At 29.5% G+C, this 24627-nt stretch overlaps 2 protein-coding genes across 2 annotated transcripts; one reads left to right on the forward strand and one right to left on the reverse strand.

Annotated features, from left to right (window-relative positions):
• Window positions 1-53: 53 nt before the first annotated feature.
• On the forward strand, window positions 54-4165 carry RpL31 (ribosomal protein L31). Its single transcript, XM_088226979.1, has 2 exons — window positions 54-533; window positions 3626-4165. Exons 1-2 carry the CDS (start codon window positions 310-312, stop codon window positions 3774-3776), a joined length of 375 nt encoding a protein of 124 aa, XP_088083105.1. The 5' UTR covers window positions 54-309; the 3' UTR covers window positions 3777-4165.
• A 514-nt stretch (window positions 4166-4679) lies between these two features.
• clos (closca) lies at window positions 4680-23063 on the reverse strand. Its single transcript, XM_088226925.1, has 20 exons — window positions 23048-23063; window positions 19145-19317; window positions 18852-19072; window positions 17860-18074; window positions 17514-17767; window positions 17252-17420; window positions 16877-17154; window positions 16025-16498; window positions 14985-15806; window positions 14489-14739; window positions 12497-13350; window positions 11015-11172; window positions 10287-10536; window positions 9333-9582; window positions 9071-9251; window positions 8779-8992; window positions 8499-8693; window positions 7255-7592; window positions 6950-7143; window positions 4680-5051 (listed from the first exon to the last, which is right to left on the reverse strand). Exons 1-20 carry the CDS (start codon window positions 23061-23063, stop codon window positions 4757-4759), a joined length of 5802 nt encoding a protein of 1933 aa, XP_088083051.1. The 3' UTR covers window positions 4680-4756.
• Between the last annotated feature and the right edge of the window lie 1564 nt (window positions 23064-24627).

Genomic DNA, 24627 nt, shown 5'->3' on the forward strand with positions numbered 1-24627 from the left:
TTACCATAGACAATGTTAAAAACTCTGTCAAATTGTTTTTTATCTGTTGTGTTCTTTTCATTGCGTTCGCTGTCAAAGGTACTCGTGGTTTTTAATTTATCTGTTTTAATCCGTGTTAAAAAGTGAATAAATATTCAGATCAGTTGTAAAAAAATGTATCTTAAGGTTTAATGTTTAGCGGATTGTAATTATTTTTCGTCCAAATGACACCAAGTTCTCAGACTTAATATAACTTGCGACGCTCCGAATGTCACCGGCAGTGAAGGTTATTTTGCATTAAACGTGTGTTTGTTTTACATTTTAGACACAATGGCTAAACCTAAAGGCGAAAAAAAGGGCAAATCCGCCATAAATGAAGTAGTCACCAGGGAATACACCGTCAATCTCCACAAGAGGTTGCACGGAGTCGGTTTAAAGAAAAGGGCACCCAGGGCTATCAAAGAGATCAGGAAGTTCGCTGAAAAGCAAATGGGAACTCCAGATGTTCGTGTCGACACCAGATTAAACAAGTTCTTGTGGTCCAAAGGAATCAGGTATGCATTTAAAACACATTTTCAAAAATAAATAATGGCAACTCCTAGTGTTATCCATTGTACAATATTTATTTTACAGTTTGCCCCAGAATATTATAATTACTTTTATTATATTGTTGTTATCAATCACTCAATGAAATAATACAACTTCTAAACCTTGTTTTTAAGTTTATGTACTTAAATATGAAATTTAAGAAAGGTTAACTATTTTTAATTATTTATCAGTATAACTTTTTCTTGTTAATAGTTGCTTACAAAAATGATGAAGGACTAATTGAAATTGAACAAGTTATATACTTAGGACTAACAGTAGACAGATAATTGACATGGACAATTCATATCAATATTTTAAGCAGTAAAGTGGCGACAATATTGTGTTTTTTTCAAAATCAAAAAGTTTGTTTCAAAAACAGAAAGTTTGTTTCGAAAACAGAAAAAAAATCTATGCCTATGTTGTATGCAACCACTATGGGGAACAGAAAATCAAAATGACCTAAATAGACTACAAAGACAGCAAATTAAAGTATTAAAGTTAGTATGTGACCTCCCTTATCTAACAGCAACTCTTTAAAAAAACTAAACAATTAAATATAACTGAACTCTTGCAACTAGAATCCTTCAAATTTATTCATAAATCAGCCACTGCTGTAATTGTAGACGAACTAAAACCTGAAAAAAATTGTAGTAGACATGGTCACAATATTAGAATATCGGAACAACATCATGCAACATTTTAAAATGAAACAAGTACAGTTAAGACTAATAAACCAGGGACCAGACAAAACTAAACAAAAGACTCGAGACAACCTTTACAAAAGATGTTAAAAAAATTATCATTAACAATAGAATGTGAATTTAAAAAAGAAAAATTACTTTGTTAATAGCTAAATTCCATAGAAAGATAACTCAAGAATTTGACGTTTTGAGTTATACTTTTCATTTTATCAATAAAACACTCCTTTTCAATTCTACAAAGTTATAACTCTTAAAAATTATTGGGCTTCTCTTGTTAGACATATGTTTTCATATGGATATAAATAAACATAACAGTCTCTCAGCTCCACAACTAATTACAACGTTGTGATAATTTGCATAACAACTTAGATCCTAAAACTAGTAACCATTGTGTACATAATTCACATAAATATATACATATATACTTTACATAGTGATATAAATAATTATTTGTTACAAATCAATATAGATGTGTCAAAACTTTGGTCGACCATTTCTCGCAACTAGTAATTTCTAATTATATCTGTGTGGAACTGAGCCATTAATGTATTCTATTTGTTTATTTTTTAATCGGCCATCAAATGTAATAGTTACAATACCACAACTCATCGGGTTAATTGTCAGAGGTTTTATAGTATTCAGTTTCTATTTTTAAGTGTTAGGATACTTGTATATTGGTGCTGCATTGATTTTGAATAAAAAAAAAATTCCTAACTCTACACACCTGAATTTGACTTGATTTGACATTCAATTCATGATCAATTATTTTGACACCTGCGCCGTGATTATGAATGACGCTGTCTTCATCGGTACATTTCGAAACTAACATCAATATTTAAATACGAAAATGTGTATATTTGTATGAAAATTAAAAGTATCTTCTTTGGTATCCTGTAATTGAAAATGTTCAGAAAAAAAAAATTCAACACTATATTTTTTATCCTGATAATTTAATTTTACTTTGTAGATAAAATTGAAGATGAATTTTAATTTCCCATTAAAAAACGGGGCCCTCATGTGTGGATTATGAACTTAAATCTTTTATGCTGAAAAAAAATATCCACCATATTTACAATATGTTTCTTATACCTTATACCTCGAGTTCTATTTTAGACATTGGTATTAAAAATATATGAAACATAAAATATTATTTATCATTTTATTTAAATCATTAGTGATAATTTACATCAGAGTATTTTTATTGTCAAAATTGTTATTGTATTTGTCCCCCAGAATGTAATCTAGCTTAACTGTCTTATGGTGTACATTCACTATTAGATAAAAGATAAACTGTATATAATGCAGCCCATTTCAACAACATATTGGTTATTACTATAAATAACTTTGTTTCGTGCAACTTGGTCCTATGCATCATTATTTCTGTGGCTTAGATCTACAAGGTCCAATGTCAGATTTCAAGTTTTTCTTGTCGATGTCAATTAAAAAACTTGTAAATGAAACTATTTTATACATACCTGCAGTCATGTGTTATAATTGTTATCAAAGACGTAAAACTGTTCATTATTACGCCACCAAATGGCTAAATAATTACTCTTCTGTAATATTACGATTTACGGCATTGGCCCTTGTAAATCCAAGCCACAGTTTTACTTAAAAATTTCATCTTCTATGTGACTTTACTTCCAAAAATTTTTCATGTTTAAAATACTTTAAGAAATGAACAATTATAGTAACAATATCATAGATTTTTTTTCAGTCCCATGGTAGTGGTATGGACTTCAGATCAGAGGTCCTGAGTTCCCTTTCTGCTCGACAAGTTTTTTTTTCTAGCATAGTTAATTACAAAATTGAGATACTTACTTGTATAATGCAACAATAAACTATCATGCCATTTCGCCATAGGGGTAGGCATAGATGATAAAATGTCACATTACTGTCTTTGCATACAGACCTCGCTTCCTCAACATTCATACATCTCATGCATGTGTGCCGATTATTCTGACTTTTGACATCTCCATCTTCAAGTATTTGTTGGATTTAGTTATGCAATGTCTTTTACGGTCTTCCTCGTTTTCTATATCCATCAACATTTCCATTCTGTCTCTATTCATTTGTTGAATATGTCCAAACCAATGCAGCACCCTTTCTTAATTTTATTGATAATGCTTGTCACAGCTTTGCATACTGCACAGATCTCGAGATTTGTTTTACTGCACATTCGCATTTTGACAACATTCAGCCTCCAATCCCATACATTAGCTTCGGTACCAGGATATTTACGTCTTATTTTTGGCACTGTCACAACTCGTTGCCTAGGTAGATTGTTGGGGCCAGATACAATACGATACAGTTCATTATCGGTGCAGGGACTTAATGCATTTATTTCTTAATTCCAGAAATGTCCCATTCCGCGTGCGTGTTCGCTTGTCTCGACGCCGCAATGACGACGAGGACTCCGCCAACAAGCTTTTCACCCTTGTAACATACGTGGCCGTGCCCACGCTTAAGGGTCTCCAGACAGAAAATGTCGACGCCAGCCAGGAGTGAACGTAACTAGTTTTTAATAAAATAACTTTCAAAAAACTGATCTTTTATTCACTAATTCCATTGATTGCAACCTGATATCCAGTCTCCCTAATCCTTAATATTCACAATGCCGTGAGTAATATTCTAAACCAGTATTGGTAATTTCTATGAAATTTGGTGGTAACTGATTCCAGTTTCCTACATCTTGCGGCTCTTTAGAAATCTTGTGTGCATTTTGCGAATATTTTATTTACTTTTTTACAAAAAAAAAAATTATTTATATAGTCAAAACTCAGCATGAATTTTTTAAATACTGTGTCAGGTTTCATCCATATTTATTTTCTACTTTTATTAGTGAAGTTACAGAATTAAGTAATAAGGTTTGTTAAATAAATATTGTATACAACAAATTTCCATGCATTTTAACTATCAGTGTCTGGTCATGAATCAATAAAGTTTATCCTGACGTAGGTATTAGGTGTTAACATAAATTGTGTTTGTTTTTTTCCAAATTTAAAAAATGATCACCAAAAGCAAAACAAGGATCATTTGAAAGAAAATTTTCTGCTCTACAAGATATTGTGTTCGCTTTTACATTGTTTTGTTTGATTACGAGCTTTCAAAATAGAATGTCAAATAGATGAAAGTGAGCATTTTCGACACCCTTCTGTTCGCATTCAATTGAGGAAATAAAGCTGTCAAACTGTGCGGTAGAGATGCTACGAATTATTTGTGCTATTAATGAGAATACATTATTGTCAAATTTGTTTTATTTTTTTTGTCTTGTTCTCTTCATTTTGAAAAAAACAGACATAACATTTGTTAACACCCAATATATACTACAAAACAGGAAACATATTTTTTTTTGTGTGAAAAAAAGGGATAAAAAAACACTATCTTGAAAAAAATAAACTAAAATATTAAGTACTTCATTTAATTATGACGAATATGTTTTACATAATAAGGGGTTACATTTAATGGTTGCTTACACAAATAAAAAACTATTTGAAAATTGACTTCAAAATAAATATCTGATTTTGACTAAAGAGAGCCACTAAGTGCGTATTTCCGACTCGGATATTATCAAATGAGGTAATATTATTTAATGAAACGTAACTCTGTTGGAGTTGAAAGTTTACATCTCTCGTATAGGTGAATATTGAGACTTGTGATGGTGGTGTGAGAACAGTAAGGGCCAACTCGTTGTTTGGGAGCATTATGAACTGGACCTTGGTAGTTCCCACTGCTTGATCAATCACTTGGTGACTTTTAAAATATTGAGATTCCATATCAAACCTATAAATAATTAAATGCATACTATTTTTATTACAAAATCAACTATCACAAAAGCAATTATCCTAGCTTAATAGTACATTTACATTTTTGTAAATATTGGTAGAATTACCATCTGCCTGTTTTTTTTCAGATAAAAAGATTTATAGCCTATTATGGATATATCACAATTTTCGTCAAAATCATCTTGGGGGTGCTGTACAAGTAACTCAACACATCTTGCAGCTAAATGACGCGTGGATTGTTGGGATTCTAATTCATTGTTTCCAATTATGATTTCCATCATTAAATTATTTTAATAACAGATAGGAGCTAGATTACAGCACGCCTTGCAGCTTAAGAGCGCATAGACAGTAGCCCCCATTTACATTATTTAAAAATGTGCTTTTTATTGTTTCTAATTTTTTTTTAAATCATTTATAAATGAGAGTTGTATTTAAAACACGTCCTGCGCTACAGAGCGAACGAATAGTCAGAATTATAAATAAACCCTAAATATGAAGTTTAATAGTTGACGACATTTACACATGGAAGCTAAATTAACCAACGTCTTGCAGCTACAAAGAGCGTGGACGAATGTAATTCTAGAAACCTAAAAATTTTAAGTCAATAAATAAACCCATTTTATACACATTCACACTAGGGGTTACTATCAGTGTGAGCGGTGAGTTTTTGGATAGGTTAGTTGAATTTTTTTTTTAATAAAAATATGTCCATAGAAGCAGAGTATACACAAACTAAAGAATGAATATTTTTAATTTGATAATTATGCATATATTACTGCTTTTAGTTACAATTGGAACATTTCTAAACCCCATCACAAACCTTTTATTAAAAAAATATCAATTAGGAATAATTTTAAATAATAAAAAAGTGCAGTTCAAATTAATGTTAAAAAAATCATTAAAAAAATATATTCTGGTAGTGGACTTGATCACCCGACCCCTCATACTGTCATAAGCACTCTACAGAAGCTCTATTACAATTTTCCGATGAGTGGTCAAACACCAACGATTATAATGTTTGATTATTTTATGTTTGGCTGTGAATTAATTTTAAAATCAAAATACAGAAAAACTCTAATGTGTAAATTTAGCCCTATGCGAAATTAGATCTAAAAAATGTTTTCTTAAATGCTGTAAAAATTAGAGCATTTTTGTACCGCAAAGTTTCTTAAAAATGTAAAATAATAAAAAACATTCTTATTACAATGAACTACTTTGAACAACGTCACTAGTTCATATGAAACAAACAATGATAAGGGAGTTGTGGCAGCGAAAATTGATTGCGCTTCGTCTAATTCTGGAATAAGGAACTGCATAAGTCTGTTGTTTCCTATGAGGCCGTCGCGCAATCACAAATTGAGATTTTACAAGCTCTGTGGAAGCAGTTCTAACAAATCAATCCATGTTTATTTTTCATATATTGTGACTGTTTTATAACAAATTTAGCACTTCAATCAGTTGACACAATGGTATTTTAATATTAAACTATAAAATATAACTCTTTTAGGCTAAAATTATGGCATAAAATTTCTTTTTACTTTATTTCAAAGCACCCAACTCTAACTAATGTGTCGGTAGAAGCTACATATTTCACCTATGTACCTAATACCAAGTGACTGCTTCCTTAACCGAAAACCTCACAGCACACCTCTGATGCATACATATTTAAAAATGACTGGATTTTTCCTGAGGGTAGCTAGCGCTGAGTCAAAGCACTAACCAAGTGCTGGCAAAGGTATTTATTTACTGATTTTTTATTAAGCTAGTTCGTAACATCTTAAGAACTAAAATAAACTTTTAATAACATTTTAATATTATTTTAATACAGTTCTCGAAGATAAGCATCACATTTTGAAAAAGGCATTGGTTTACATGCATATGTAGCTAAAAACTTACAAGTAAATGTGAACCACTTGCAACTCTGCTAAAGCCAGGTAAACCTTGTGTTCCCAGTTGCTGGCAGAGGCATGAATGGAGGGGGGTAAATTCTGTAGTAAAGAAACATTTTCGTGCTCAACACTAAATATTTTGGTACCATCAGATGTCCCCAGTATTATAAGTGTGATGCCTGATATATTCACAACCTCAATCTGAAATCATTCTAATAATTGATTTTTAAGCCACTTATGGGAAATGATATACAAATAATTTTAATTGATAATGTGTATTTTTGTAAACTGATAAATAAAATAAAATCTCACATCTTCACAATTATACGTATCAATTATCTGTAGCAGTCTGAAGTAAACCCTGTTGTCATGTTTTTCTTGGTGGAAGAGATTTGTTGGACCGAATGCATAACAAACCATTAGATATATCTTATTAAAAACTTCAAAAGATACTGCGTCTTTAGTTAAATTACTCTTCAGATGTCCCAACCTTTCCACCCCACTGTTAGGCGTAAATGTGAATAAATTACTTTTGTATGATTTATTTGGCATATTTACTGCTTCACTTTCAACCATAAGGCCAAAATTATTTCCCAAATGCAATGGAAACATACCGACTATTTCATCATTTAATATATAGTTGGAAACCCCTGCAAATTATTACAAAGTACACATTATTTCATAACTATACATCAGTTTAAATTATTACAAAATACGCATTATTTTATAACTACATGTAGAACCTGCAATGCTCTAAAGTCTAAAGCATCAGTAACCACATGGCGTAGCTTAACCGTTTTAGTGCTAAGCAGCGCTATCATGCTGCATGTATTAGTATAGTATATGGCGGTTGGCGTGTGTTTTGAAAACTTGATTAATTATTGTTTATCCTGTGAAAATAAATACAGGCTAAATTTAATCAATATATTTCACAATGTCGGATGTTAGTTCTATTGCGAACGATGTATCAAATTACAACGACGGGACGGGTATTCCGATAAATGAAGAACAATGATGACGGGAGTGACATTATTGTACGTCGCAATAAGAGATTGCAAATTGAAACTGAATCTTCACAGATTTGTGTCTGCTTCTAAAGGCACAGATAACCGTAGCAACGAAATTTTTGATATTATTCCTCCAACAAAAGTTATTATAAAAAAATCTGATGATTTTTTTGAAATTACTGGACCTAGACGCCTTCCTCCTTCTGATGCAAAACCAAAAGCCTATTTTAATTTAATATAATTTTTTTTTTATCTAATAACACAAAAAACACAGCAGCAAATTACCAACATACTTGCAAAATAAGCATAGCACTAAAACGGTTAAAAACGCATATATCAGTATTAAAACTACATAATCTTTTGACAAATCTTCAGGAAATTGAAAGGGAACCTGTTAGCCCCTTAATTAAGTAATCCAATCTCCTGCCCTTCTTTACCTGTAATTATATTTTTCTTGATACCACTTTTAACAACATGCTTCAAAATAATAATTTTAAAAATCCACTTCTTTGAAACATTCGAAATTTGATTGAATGTTGTAATCCTTACCTGGGTCGGACACAAATTTCTGTAAGTTGGAATTCCAAACATTAAACTGCAACTTAGTAATTGGTCCCTGACTTTTTACAGCCAAAATAATGTATGTATATATTTCTTTAGGGAACAATGAATACATTGTAAAACTTTGTATTTCACCCTTAATGACCTGAATAGCAATAATATCCTTTAATTGCAAAGGTTTTTCTGAAATTTAAAATACAAATAAAGCATACAATTTGATTAAGTAAATATTGTATAAAAACTGAATAAAAAGTACATTTAAACTTACTTTGTAGGTTCCTTAAAATTTTTCTAGAATATTCTGCTAACAAGTCAAATTTTTTATCATAATTTTGAAAGAAACCTTTGGAACTCAAATCTTGTGTGATGGTAGTTAAGCTAACATTATTTATGAATCCATTGACATAAACATTATATCCTGATATTTGAAATGTAAAAACTTTGGGACTTTTAAAAACTATTTTCGTATCATCTTTCAATTGCTGAAAAGTGAATTTCATAACACGTATTTAAGTCTTTTCAAAAATCAAATTCAAAATGCAATAGTTGTTTTTTCTTACCACTGAATCAAAAGCGTTATTTATATGGATATTATTAAGATCTTTCAAAACACTAATCGAGTTCCAAACCGCAGGTTTTTCCTTTGTGTTAAATATTATGTTTCCTGATATGATTTGAGAATTATTTTTAAGTAATATGTTATTTGAAGATATGTGTTTTTCATTTATATAACCTGAAATGCTGAATATAAAGTGTTTTTATTAAAGAAATATAAAATAAATAAAATTGGAAATAAAAATAAAATACACATTATTTGCACACCTGATATCTCTGATATAACATTGTTTAAAATGCTTTATTCCCATGATTTTATTTAGTAAATTTTCTTTTCGAACAATATTTTCAGACCAAGCTTTTAAATTTATGCCTTGTAAAGAGTTGGTTTTTGTTTCTAGGCTTTTTATTTCAATTTCATCAAAGATTTGAGTATTTACATAATTGGGTCCTGTTATGTGGAATACTTCAGAACTGAGATTTAAACCATTTATTTTTCCAAATAGTCGAAGGTCATCTGGGAAAGAAAAATCACATAATTTGTTTTAATTAAAAAAACATTTTTACACACCAATTATAGATTTAATTTTTTTTTATATTATCTATTGAAACAGGGAGGGAAAACATTTTTTAGAAGTGAATTATAGAAGTCTAGGTATTTACAGAGGGCTTATGACCTATCATTGGCTGGTTTGAATAGTCACTTTACACTCTGTGTAACCTTCACCACTTTGCCTAATAGGTAAAATAATTTAGCCAGATGAATCTCATTCAAATCAATAAATAAGGTTTCAGCTCTTTTACTTCACAAAAGTCTACACAGAGTTGAGGAAATGTGAATGTCCAAATATAGGCTGAATGGTGAATATTACACAGTGTGTAATATACAAGTTATAAACCTTGTAAATGCCTATACTTATGGATGTAATAGGAATATGGATTCCCTTTTTAAAAATGTTTACCCACTGTTACATTACATTTCAATACCTCTATAATAATTTTGCTGTACACTTATTAAGTGGGTTCTTCATTAATTTACTAAAGATAGTAAGTATTCTAACCAACCAAATTTATTATTTTGATGGCTCTTATTTCTACATTGTGGCACAGAAATTTGAGAAAGTTTCCAAAATAGTTTTAAAGTTTCTCCCATCAAATTATTATTTTTTAATTTGTGAATTTAATCTGTACTGAAGGTACATGTATAATAATATGTATTACCATTTACTGAAAAGCCTTTGAAATTAATCTCCGAAGTAATATCTTGATTGCCTATTGTATGCAATGTGTTGTGATAAAATTCTTGGAGATTCATTTCATTGATGTCTTTTACAATATTTGTTTCTCCAAGAACATTCACCGAGTTTGCGGAAAAACCTGACGCTTTCATCTCAGAAGTGATATCCTGATCTTTACTTAAACTTAGATAATTTTCCGAAAGCCATTGTAAGTTATAACCATCAAAAGAAACCTGAAATATATTTATAATTTACAAAAAATATTAATGTTAATATTACACAGAATACTACCAATTTTACCATATATACTTATAGCCAATACTTGAATTAAATATTGTCCATAAACAATATAAGTAATATAATTGGTCTTTTTATGTTAAAAAATTGTTGTTTTTAATACTTATTTTGTATGACTGTATGTTTTCTGAATAAAATAAATAAAATAAAATAAGGAAATATAAAATATTATGTACATATAAATCAGAAAAACAATTTTCTCAGTGGACATGACACCTGTAGCATTAAAACATTCAGGGGTGAGTGGTCCCACCCTTCCGTGGCTCGGAGAATGTTATTAGTGTTTTAAGTGTTGCGATAGACTTCAAATTCTGTCGAAATACGGCAATGAAGTAGTTTTTTCACCCAACTACGAACATTCTACAGGCATTCGGTACACTGATGTTACATATTATGTTGTGTTGTACTTGTTACCTTAGCTTCAACTGAATCTAGAAATTCGATACTCCTGATATAATTATTGCCATATAGTTTGGTGAAAGAATCAGTGAACCATGTCTTTCTCATAAGACTTTCTATATTTATATTATGTAACTGATTTATTTGAGGCTCTTTCTGAAGATACAGGGAACCTGCAAATAAAATAACTCGTACTTGTTTTTTACACAAAATAAAAGTATGGATGTTTTCTGTAGATATTTCTTGATAAAACTCCATGCATAGTAAAAAAAATTTTATATTGATCAAACTTCTCGGTTTAGTTTTACTATTTTATTTATTGACTCATGACTCATGAGTGCTTTCTCAAGTAACTTGTAAAAATGGTCTTTAAGTTGAAATATTGTAAATGATTCAGCAGTCTTGTAGATGCCTATTTAGCCAATAGTGCTTGTTAGTCAATAAATAAAATAGTAAAATTATCAAATCTTTAAAGGTTGTGCTACAAAAATCCTTAACACGCGGTGATATAACATTGTGTTACCTCAAACAAAATATTATAATATTCTGAAGTTCAACATTTGGAAAAAAACAAATACATACTGTTAAATAATTCAATATCATAAATACACCGGTCATATAATTAGCATGCACTCCCTCTTACTACCAATAACCGACTGATTGAACAAATTTCTTATTTGGTTTTATCTCTTTCACATAAACATCGCAAAACAGCGTCTCTGTCTTCCTTGTTATAAGTTCTATTATCATGCCCTTTCTTATACAGTAAAACAAATTTATTGTGGTATTAGCATCACTTTCATTGGTATAATTATTCTTCGCACAGTAAGGATAAATATTTTTGTATTAAAATCCAGCATATTTATACAAATTTGACTTTCCAAATCCGATTTTAAAATGTCCATTTAATAAAAGAAAAATACAATTTCATAATTCCAATAAATAAGAGATATATCAAGTCTTGTAGCGTATGTAGACTCGTGTTACACCATAGCCACACAATAATTATTAATAAATAATATTACACTGTTATTAATATTTACAGCAATAATATTGTGGTTAGACAGTATTATTACATGACTATAGGATTGCCAACCAAACATTTATTTATTTTGTATTTATCTAAATAAAACACATATTTTATCATTGACATCATCAGACTGGTGAATGGTTGTTTTATTTATACACAGCAATTTAATAAACCTATTAATATTAGTTTACATAAATAAATCAAAATAAATAATTGATTATAATTAAAATTCAATTCCACAATTTTCAGCAGGTAATCTCAATTGGTTTTGTATTATTCATTTAACTTAATTTAATCTGTATTTCAGTCAATGCAGTTCATTCTTTACACTTATTTCAATAGTTCATTGATCAATACATACAACATCCATAAATTGATTTTGTAACACCAATATCATTTTAAATTTTAGTCATAATATAGTTAGTTTTATTGGTGATTTTTTTATTATGCGCAAGTCTATAACATACCTTTGATAAATAGATTACTTGAAAAACGTCCAAAATCTGGTCTTGTGACTAAGCAAAGTTGCTCCAAGCTTAATCCATTTACATAATTTGTTCTTACGTTTCCTAATAACTGAGCTAATTTTATTGTTTTGTGACCATATATATATTGGTTCTTTAAATAATTTTTCATGACAAAATCTTGTGGGAAAATCAAATTATTAATAGGACCATGTATATTTACATTACTATCAATGACAATTCTGTTTTTGTAAATTACTTCTTTGAAATATGCATCTTGTGTTGTTGAAACGATGCTTTCTAATAAATTTGTCAATGAAATATTATTAATTTTATTTGATTCAACAAACAAATCATTACAATTCATTGAATTAAATATTTGATTTCCCCGTAGAATTTGATCTCCTGCAGTTTGTAACCAGCTATTTCCAAAATCTGCTTTAGATATACCAGATATTGATTCTTCAAATATTATATTCTGAATATCTACTGGGTAAATCAAACTTAAATTTCTAAAAAAAAATTCTTGGTTACGTAGTAGTTTAGAATAAATGTTTTCAATTTCAATTTCGGTAACCTCTTCAACGCCAAGATAAACTATATTTAATAGTCCTTTTATTAATACATTACTATAAATGTTTATTTGTGGACTATTTTTCATTACTGTATCCATAAACATTTCTTCAATTACATATCCTGAAATAGTCCCCAGTACTGTTATTCTATTTGCGAGAAGTTTTTTCATTACTCTAGTTCCTGAGTGAATATTTGTCTCTCCTGGAATTTTTTGGTCACCAGAAAACGTTAGAAAACCTTCTATTGAATTTCCAGCAAATGTTATGTTTTGGCAGCTTAGTCTAAAATAGTAAAAAAAAAACAGTAAGTAATAATTTCAATGACATACATTTTACAATGGTGTGGGCTCCAGATATCTTAATTTCATTATGATGGTAGGAACTTACTATATTATGTACTTTAATTAATTAAGTCATTGCACTGATTTATAAATATTTTGATTATTACTTATTTATTTGAGCAACCATTCCTATTTTTTTAAATTTAAAATAAAAAGGACTAGTTGGTATGGGAGCATGGCGTTGAGTGGGTTAATTTCATGAACACATAGAGACAATCAGTGGTAATGCATTGAAGATGTTTGGATTTGTTCTGCCAGGGTTTTCAAAAATATCCGCGTACTGAGAACTCTTTACAACTCCTTGGTGCGAAGTAGACTCGAGAGTGGCTCGATGATTTGGGGGCCACATGAACTGAAGTACTCTCTTATGATAGAAAAAATCCAAAAGAAGTTTCTAAGATATATCTACATGAGAGAGTGCGGGTATTATCCTTGGCTCTACCCGACCGAGTTTCTCCAGGGTATGCTTGGCTACAACAGTTTAGAGACTAGAAGGAATGTGTATTTGACTACACATTTTTATCGATTGTTGCGCGGTATGATCGATAATTCTGAGATTATGATGAGCATTGGTTTGTATGTTCCTGATAATTACCTAAGACAGCGTCAGCATAGATTGTTTCATATTCCGATATTCAGGACCAATCTGCCTATGGTTATGCCTGTTGGAAGGGCTACCGCTATGCTGAACAACATCGCTCTGGATATTGATCTGTTCCATGTATCCGAAGGGGTTTTCCGGAGCAGGATTCTCCTACTACTTTGACATGAGTCTCTTTCGTGAATTTTTTTTCTTTTTTATAATATATACGTATTGAATATATGTTTGTTATGTATATGTTATATTTAAAATAAATTGATTGAATTGAATTGATTTTTTTTTAAACCTCCATAGCTTTAAAGTTTATTGTTAAGATCTGAGCTGGTGTTCTGAACGGAATTGCGCTCTAAGAGATTGCTCTGTTAGCGTGTATTTAGTACGTAAATACGCATTAAAAATGTGTTTTTTGTGCGCGCTTTTACAATACTCAGAATACCAACCCTAGTAGGTAATAAAAAAATGTAAAATGATTGGTTACCGATTTGTTCCTAAAGTATTTAAAAAAAGTTTTCCTTTGATAATCTGATCTCCATAGGTTTTCATTATACTTTTATCGAAATGGACTGGATCAATGTTGTTAATATTTTCAATGACAGAACACCCGCCTTTTATAAACAAATCCTCTAAGAATTTTTTATGTCCCGTAATTTTAATAACATCATTTTCTTCTTCTGAGACCCATGAAGTAGGCTTAATGCCATTTATTAAATCACAGCTTATATTGTTTACCTTTAATAAAAAAAATAATTAGTTTCCACAAAGTATTATGTCAATAATAAAATGAAAACGCCACTGATCACAACACTGAAACCACACTGATCTGGATTTTTAAAGAAATCGTATATAACAAATTGTTTGAAAATATGTATTTATTTTTAGTTATTTATGTGAAAACATTTTCAGCATTTATATCAAATTAAAAAATAACAGAAACCAATATGGAAATACATAATTACGAATAATCTTTCACTTACTTCTAATGGTTGAGAAAACAATATTGGCATTGGAATATTTTTTTCTGTCAGTTTCAATCCCCTTTCTTGCATTTCTTTTAGAGTGATTTTGCTACGTTTACTGATTATATCATTACAAGTTAAAAACTTTTCCACTGACACATTTCCCCGAAAGTTGAAATTTCCCAACAAAATTAAGGGCTCTTCTATCATCGAAACAGGATTTTTACGATCTAAACTTGGACTATTTATCTTTGCTTGAAGGTTGATTGGTCCCATAAGTTCTACATAGTCAAATATTTTATCAGCCGTCACTCGCTGTATTCTTGAGGAATTTAATAACAGAACAAGTAACTCTCCATCAGCATTGACATTGATGTCATTAAGACGTTCTTTTATAATAATACTGTTCAAATTTATATTCTCAAATCTCACATCTTGAGAAATGCTAAATGTGCCCTCGTCTATTGTTATTAAATCCATAAAGAGATTATGTGAATTAGGAAGTGCAGAAACATCTATTGTTTGTAAGTCTGATACATTAATCGCAGCATTTAATATTTGATTTCCTAACTGCTTCAAGCTATCAAAGACCAGTTCATGGAAGCTCAGATCATTTATCATACCTTCAATAAATGCATTTTCTGCTGTTGCACGCGATATAATGTATGGTGAAAGTATTGTTTTATTTTCATATGCTATTATTTCTTTCAAATCTTTTAATGTCAAGTCATTAATATGATTTGTTTCAAGCAATAAAGTATTTATTTTAGGTATTTCAAAAGTTCCTATTAATTTTTGATCACCAATCTTAAGAAGGATTCCATCCTCAGATAATTTAATCTGCAAAAAAAATGGATATATTTCGCCATAATTTTATTTGATTTATTGTGCATATTTCGCTATTAAATTCTTCGTAATGACCTATTTGGAATAAATTTTATGTTTATATAATATTATCATCTTATTCCATTCTGTAAGTCACCATTGTAATTGAGTTTCTTGATATGTGGTGTAAAAATAGAAAATAAATAAATTATAGTCATGAATTTTTTACTTACACTATCTATAAAACCATTTGAAGAAAGACCCCCAGAAATAAAAAGATTTCTCTTCACAAACAAACCATTTTCTTTAGCTAATTGTTGAATGATTAACTTCATATTCTCAAGTGGTTTATCATTATAAGTTTCAATATTTAGACTCTCCTCGACAACCAAATCCAGAAACTCTATCTGGTCATAGAAATCATTCATATTTTCTGTATAAAGAACATCACTTTGAAATCGGGTTGTATTTTTTCCATTCAAAATATTAATTTCTACATTATCAAGTTGACAAGGTTGGTAGTTGCATTCAAAATCCACTTGATCAATATGTAATGTATTCATGTATAATGTTTCATTTCCAAGCAATATATTTGGAATAATTTCTGCAAGTGAATTTATTGATTTCATTTGAAGATGGAATAATGTAAATAAATTATTCATATTCTGAATAACATTATTATCTAAATGCAAGTCATCTGCGAGGATCTAAAATATTTTTTTATCAATGTTGAAAATGTTTCATTCTGGATTACAAAGAATCTTGCACAACAAAAATAAAAAGAAATTATTCTGATGAAATATTTCAGACAAGCAACCTCTGTTTTATTTTTTTAAATAATTTATAAATGGTTACCGTCATTGTAGCTTATACAAATTAGTCCACAGACGTTGATGCAGGTTTAGTAGATTTATTAAAATAGTAAAAACAAATTTAGAAAGACATTGAGATTAAATATATTACAATATTCGAGATAAAAAATATGCATCATCTAATTGAGTTCTAAATTCAACATATTTTTTTTAGTAAACTTAGCCAAATCTACACACATAATCCCACACTATAATATTATTTTACTTACTTACCGCTTTTGTAAATATATTTTTTATAGAAGTATACCTCAGTTCCAGTATTTTATCCATTAGCAAACCTAAATCATTAGAAGCTGAATTTTGTTTTAGAGATCCCAAAAAATTACTTGAAATTTCCTCAAAGCCATGTTTTTCTTCATTAGAACACAAAATCAAATGTTTGATTTCATCCGACCAAGAAATTAATTTGGATTTGAATTCATTTATATCATTTCTATTCTCAAAAACAGGTGTTTTCATTTTGATGTAGGTATACTTTTCATCTGTAATAACTGAATAAACAAAAAAAAATTAGCAACAAACGCTACAAATTAAATAAAATAGTCTATTCCAATGCAAATCCAAATTTTAAAAAAAACTTAATATTACCTAAAATTACCTTGTCAAACAATAAACCTTTCTTTAATATTTTCTCTGTGCGTTCTAAAATACTGTTACTTTTAATTGGGGTTTTAATGAATTTCCATCCATCATACTGATATGCATTTATTTCATTTAATACTGAACTGCTTAGAAGTGTAAACTTTTTTGACTCGCCCTGAAAAAAAACTCATTGTATTTTCATTTATATAGGCATTTACAATAAATTGTGTACTAATATAGATGAATATAAAATGAAAACTATACAAACAGGTATTGGAAACCACCGAGTTGGGCCAAGTGTAGGAAAATCTTGAAATGGTACAAAATAATCTTGTTCCAGTTTGTAAGCCAAATCTTTATTAAGCGAATTTGAAATCACCAGAAAACTTTCCTGGTGCGTCCCCTCGTGACAAGCAAAAAAGTTTATATTTGTTGCACCCATAGATGCTAGTTTTTGATACGAAACGAATTTGTTTTCATGGGATTTGAACATAAAAATTTCTGAAAATATATTTGTTGAGCCTAAAAAATAATACATTCCAAATCAAATGAAATCTGTTTAACTTTCCTCCATAAATCAACTTTATAAAATTAAGTAGGAGTATATGACTTACCATAGTTGTTTTTATTATTTGCAACAGCTAAATACAGTGTTGAATCAATTTTAAATGAAATTAATCTTTTTGGGTTGGATGTAGGAATATATTGATGCAAATCAAAATGATTCCCTTTCCATTGGTATATGGGACTATAAGTTTCTACATTAATACCATTTTCAGCAACTGCGTGATCATAGGCAAGTGCCAAATAAATTTTATTGTTACCTTTCCTATGAAAAGAGAGATATATTCAATAATACTTTATTTAAACCAATAAAAATACAAACAGTGACATGTGATGTCCACATCAAAATCTACATTTTTTGTACGAAGCAGTAGGTACGATATATAGTTTTGACTTGATTTTTTCATTTTTTTTTTATTTCACGTTTTACAAAACACTTTTTTTAAAATATGAATACCTAACTGGGCACAACCCGTGTTGAAGCATTCATTTACATGATTTAATATATACATACTTATAGTGTCTAAAAAATATACATAAAATAATACATATTCATACTTAAATCCACACAGATATAGATATAGACCTATACATAAATAATAGTAAGAAAAAAAAAGAAAACAAAATTATATTATTAGTATATCTCACATACTTAACTACTGTGCAGACATTAGGTCAAGTAACAAGCTACTGTCAGTTCCCGGTGGCCCAACATCCGCATAAATGCCAAATATATATGACATAAGTATATTCATCGAGACACTGTGTGGATACAAATACAAAAATAATTTTATAAAAACAAGTCTGCTGCTCTGGTGGGGTGACCATCTCAAGACAGTTCTCGGGACCCAAATCATTGCTCAGTCGAAATCAGCTAAGGATAATCAATGCAGAACACATTATTAAAACGGGTTTTACTGAAAATGATTCTAGTTATATGTTTTGTAATGAGGATAATGTAGGTATCTAATGCTGTCAGCGGGATTCTAATAAAGGGTTATAATTTAGTTGTAGTTTTAGTTGTAATTTAGTGTTTACTTACCATAGCAAAACATCACTAATAAATGCTGTTTCTATATCTTGTATATAATGTAATCTTAAATTGTCATCGAGTAAAAATACGGTGATTCCTTCTTGTTCATTTCCTTCAAATTTAAAACTCCTGTGTGCTAATACAATGAGAGTGCTATCAGAATATGAAAGTGAGAACAATTTTGAAGGACTTAAAATATTCTCCGAAAATACTGTACTCCAAGTATTTTGCTGAAACAATATTTAAAAAAATTAACAAATTGAAAAGCAGTCTCAAATTTCGTACAAAGTCGTTCAACTTACATTTTTATTCTGAATATACAATGTGATTGTACCATAATTAGTGTTTATTTTATCCTGTAGTAATGCTGCAAACCATTGCTTTTTATTTTCAGTCACGGAATGAGAAAATATAGTTAAATCTTTTGCACCAGGTAGACTGCTAGTTTCTGTGAAACCGCTTAAATAATGGGTATCTATAAAATGAGTTTAAAAACATTTTATTTTGTGACGTAATTATGTACAATATACAAATTTAGCTTAATATTTATACAAAGATAGGTGCATTGTAGTATGTTAGTTTGGAAAACCGAAGCAGCAAACACAGCTATGTTTGAGAAAGTTTGAAATCATACATCAAAATTATGAAAGATAAGTATTTAAAATTTCCTCTGTGTATGCTACCCATTAATTTGAAATGCCACACTGGAGAAGATCGCTAAGCATATATGAGGGGGTTAAATGCAAAACCGCCATCCATGATCACTGTTTTTGGGAAGATCAACAAAACAAGTAGTCAAATTACTATTTCTTATATAATTACATCCAACTTAAAATGAATAGTCTTTTCGCTATCTGATATGCAACACATAAGTTGCACATTGAACTTGAAAGAAATAGTCTTTTTGCTGCTGGTTTGTTGGTCTTCCCAAAAATAGTGATCACGAACAGTGGCGGTTTTGCATTTAACTCCCTCATATGATCATGTGCATATAGATAGGTATTAGGTACTATGGATGTATTAGTTAAAAATATTAATTGGGTTGTGGTCCTGCGACTAATGTCGTGAACTCACGGATCAGAAGTCTGAGATTCACACTCTACTCCACCCCAACATAATTCCCGCTTTCTAGTTATTTACAACTTATTTATTGCCCCTAAATAAAATATTTAATCAGATTATTTTTTACACAATTTTAAATATATATATATCGTCAATAACTGTAAGGTAACATTTTAGTTTATTTAAGGAGATAACTCAACCGCGCAGCGTCAAATATCGCATTTCTTCAAAGGGCGCTTTGACCCTATACCCCTTCTATAACTTTTGATGATCTATTTTTGTACATATCTTTTTATTGATATTGACACAATTTCACAAATTCACAAGCATGTTTTCCATAGGTTTCTTTTTAGTGAAGTCAATGTAAATTCTACAGGATAAACTTTTAATGAACTGTAAGAAAAGTGTTATCAATCGGGATCAAATAAATGTTCGGATCCTGATGTTGAATTATTGCTTAAAAGTTACTCCTTTGCTTATTCAAGTATAGCTACTGTAATTTATTTTATTTATAAAAAAAAATATTTTTGAAAGTGTTATTAGGATTTTCTCAAAAAAAATTGTTATGCTTTACTTTTTAATTTCTAAGAATGACCTAGGTAATCATTGAATGGGCTATTATCACGGTTTTTTTTTATTAGCTAATAAATTAATTTGAAAAATCACAAAACAATCGGTACTACTCTTATTAAAATCCGAGTCTAGTCATTTGAATATAAATAAAAACAGACAATTCATGACGTCACCAAGTTTGACGTCATCGTATGCGAAGATAGTTTTTACGTAAAAATTTATGATTCGAGTAGAGTAAGTGGAATGGGGTGACTTTGTTCAGTTTCGAACTTCAAACCTTCGTAAAAGAAAAATTAAAATTCTTATTTTTTAAATGAGAAAATATTATGTTGTGTGAGCGAGAAAATAATAAAAACTTTGTGATCAAAGTCAACCCTTCGGAGTGGGGTCGCTTTGATACATCATGATTTTATGCGTTTGTTTTGAACATTTAATTTTATTTTTTACTTTATTTAGATAAAAAATATAAGTATACAACGTATACAACATTACTACTAAATACAATTTTATATTAATTTAATACATATATTTACATTAACGTTTCGCTTTACGTAAAAAAAAAACGATTCTTGAGTATAAAATGGGGAGTGACGTTTTACAGTAATTTGTTTATTTTATTTTTAATCGGTAAATATTTTTAGTATTACATATAAATTATAAAAAAATGGTGTTTTAAGTCAGTGCTACACAAAAAAGAATTATAAATTTAACTTTTCACTTCTTTTTTAATTATATTGTCCATCCTCCGAAAGTAAATTACTTGCAAAAAAAAAACACTCAGGTATCAGCAAATTATGATTAGGCGTGTATTTAATAAGCGTTTAAGTCGAATCTCATGAAATAATTAAAAATAATATACTTTAATTCCACATAAAACAAAAAATATTTTTCTAATTATTGTAAACCAAAAAATGGAATTTTTATATATACTCAAAAATAATAATTGAAATATAAATCAAGAAAAATATTATGGTGATTAAAAAAATGTATTTAAGAAATATTTTAAATAATTGATAAAGATAATAAGATACCTTGCTTTTGATGGAATAAAATTATCAGTTAATGTTCGTATTATTGTGTATAGGAATTTGTTCATTGACTGACATTATTATCGAAACAAAATGAGAGGTTATTGTGTTCTTTTTATTTGGTGAAAACTTATCTTTCACAGCTTTGAAAACATTTATTTTACCGAATGACTTACTTCAATCCATTACTTTATTCCAGGAAAGCAATTATTGTATCTGTTTATCTGTTTCTTACAAAGACGTGAAACATACCTAGGAAATTAATATTGGGCATATTCAACAATGTTCGACAAAATTTCACAAGAAGTGCAATTGAGGTGTATGAGGTTTTTTTTACAAGCATTTCGTAACAATTATCTGATTTACTAGATGAATAACTTCACCGTTATCATTCGAGAACGAAGCTTCACATTTATTTGCTCACCTTTAAAAGAAAATCTTTAAGACTCATTCATTTGAGTCATAATATTTTTTATTTATATTCTGAAATCCCGTACGTTAAGGGGAAATCCCCAGTCCTCACATTTTGGTAAATAAAATTTTCCTTCTGTTCTGGAAAACTGGCTTTAATGATTTGAAGGATGTTTAACTTTATATTATTCATTGTATTGTGTTTCAAATAATATTTTGTAATGGTTGGAAGCAGCCCGAATTTTTGTAACAGCTTTTCTTAGTATTTGAGCAAAATATTTTTTTGTAGGCCCTGTTTCAAAACTTTTATTAATAAGTTCGAATCATGTCGCTCTCAAAAAAAAGATGTATATAAAATGATCAATTTCAGCTCATTTTAGAAAACTTCTTATTATTCGTTAAATAAAAATTAAAATATTAAAACAATCATAATAATGGACACTCAGTGATATAAGTACCAGTAATGTCAAGACAATGCAAATTACGAAATTACTTGTATCATTAAAAAAGTCTATTACTAAATTTTAAAAAATTAAATAATATCTTGACGATTCCACTTCAAACTTCTTGAAATCTTACTTTAAATAAAGTTATATAACAATTTCATTTAAATCGTATTCCGTATTACCATTAAAAAAACAGTTAAAATTGACCGAAATTTATTAATGATCAGTAGTTATAGAGATAAATATAAACAATATATCCGCTGATCAAAGTCGCCTTACGATTTAAATGTCGCCCCATTTTACGGTCGCCATTTATTTCAAGGTTGGCTAGAGGAGGGGAAAAAATCATAGAGAGCAATACGCGTCGTTTCAATTTCTATTCGGATTACCAACATTTAAAACAAATGCACGATTCGTGGTGAACTGTTGGTTGGGTTTGGATGATCGAATTTATTACCAACCGAATAGAAACGCTTTTCAGAGATGTTGAAAATAGTAAACGAAATTTATGAATGAAATTATTGATTATTAGAGCTTTTATAAACACTAAAGGAGTCTTTGAGAAATCCTTTATATGTACAATGTGTTAAATCCGATATTCCTCCCGGGTGATAATACCCTATTGGGAATAAAATTGTAAATTCAGTCATATTTAAATGTGATTTCAAGCAATTGGCAAATTTACCTTCATTTTTGTCCATGTTTGCCCGCAACCATTATTTGTTGAACTGTAGCTCATATAGCGTTCTTGTCTCTGAACTACTTTATTGAATTATTAATTCAAGGCAAAATTATCATTTTAATGACTAACTAATAAAAGATTCGTCTAAAAACAAGTGGGCAAATTTACCCGCCGAACTCTATTTGTTTTCATACAAGCAACTTATAGGCCTATGGGTTGTCAAAATCTGGTTGATAACTTAAAAAAAAAACAACAAATCATCTTTATTTATGGAAATGTTTGATTTAAGTACACATACCAATAATCCTAGTCTTAATTACCTAATTGACAATTTTTGATAAAAGGTAGGTACTAAGTACACATATTTTTCGAAATGGCAAATATACCTATGTTGTGAGAAATAATAACTGTTTCAGGAATATAGTTAATGAACAACTAAAAAGGTTAAAACCAGAAGATATCCATTTTAAAAATGAATAGAAAGTATTTCGGAATCTAAGTCCATGGCAACGAAAGTGAAAAGGGTGGTTTGAGGGTGGATAATAACTGCTAAATGGAAATGATTGAATATAGAACCAAATTGGATACCATGCAAAAAATGAGAAATGCTTCAGAAACTATTGAAAAGCAATATAAGGAATATAAAAACACATTATCAAATGAATTAAGAAAGGCAAAGAAGGCTTAAATTAATTGTCCACAATAATGATCATACGTTTGAAAACCTAAAATACCCAATGTGTGCAAAACATTAATAATAGTTTTAATTTAATTTAAACTAATTATTAAAATAAGAAAGTGACCACCCTCACATTTAACACATTTTCAACACATTTTTTCGTTTGGGCAAAATTGACAACCCAGAGGCTCAACTTAGGCGGGTTAATTTGCCCACCGTCATAATGTTTTATTGCTACTGACCGCACATAATATAATCAGGAAATGATATGAAAACCTTTGTCTATATCATGCAACAAGAAAAATTACCTTTGTCTTTGCCATCGAGCAGTATATTAAAAAACACAGAGTCGTAATTGGCCTGCAACAAATTACATGCGGACTTGGACAGGTTCTGACAAGCCACTGAGTAAAGTTAGTGACTAAAAGCTTCTGAGTGGAGTTAGTGACATAAATATACTTTCCTCCTTAATGTACCAAAGTTACCGGAATCAAATGGAAATATATATTTTTAAAGGTTGAGCATAGAATAGACTCTTTGGGCAAAATATCCATCAAGGCCGAAATTGGACGGTTTCGCGGTAACAAGTTTATTCAAATCAAATGGAAATATATTTTTTTAAAGGTTGAGGCACTCACTGAGGCACTCACTGGGCAAAATATCGATTAAGGGGGACAGTTTCGCGGTACTTACAATGTTATTTTTGACACTATTCATACCTACCAATTCATTTTTTAGGCATATATAGGGGGCATATAGGTAGGTAGTCATATTATTATTGCAAAGTGTGGTCACTAGAATATTGCATTGAACTGTAAAAATTGAATTTAAAAAAATCTTTGCTGATTTTCTAAATTTATTTACGTCGTTATTTATAGCTGTACCGCCAAATATGTCTATTTTG

This window comes from Micrasema longulum, unplaced genomic scaffold (genome assembly GCF_059751315.1).
Source record: "Micrasema longulum isolate JH-2025_06_02 unplaced genomic scaffold, ASM5975131v1 h1tg000480l, whole genome shotgun sequence".
Classification (NCBI taxonomy): domain Eukaryota; kingdom Metazoa; phylum Arthropoda; class Insecta; order Trichoptera; family Brachycentridae; genus Micrasema; species Micrasema longulum.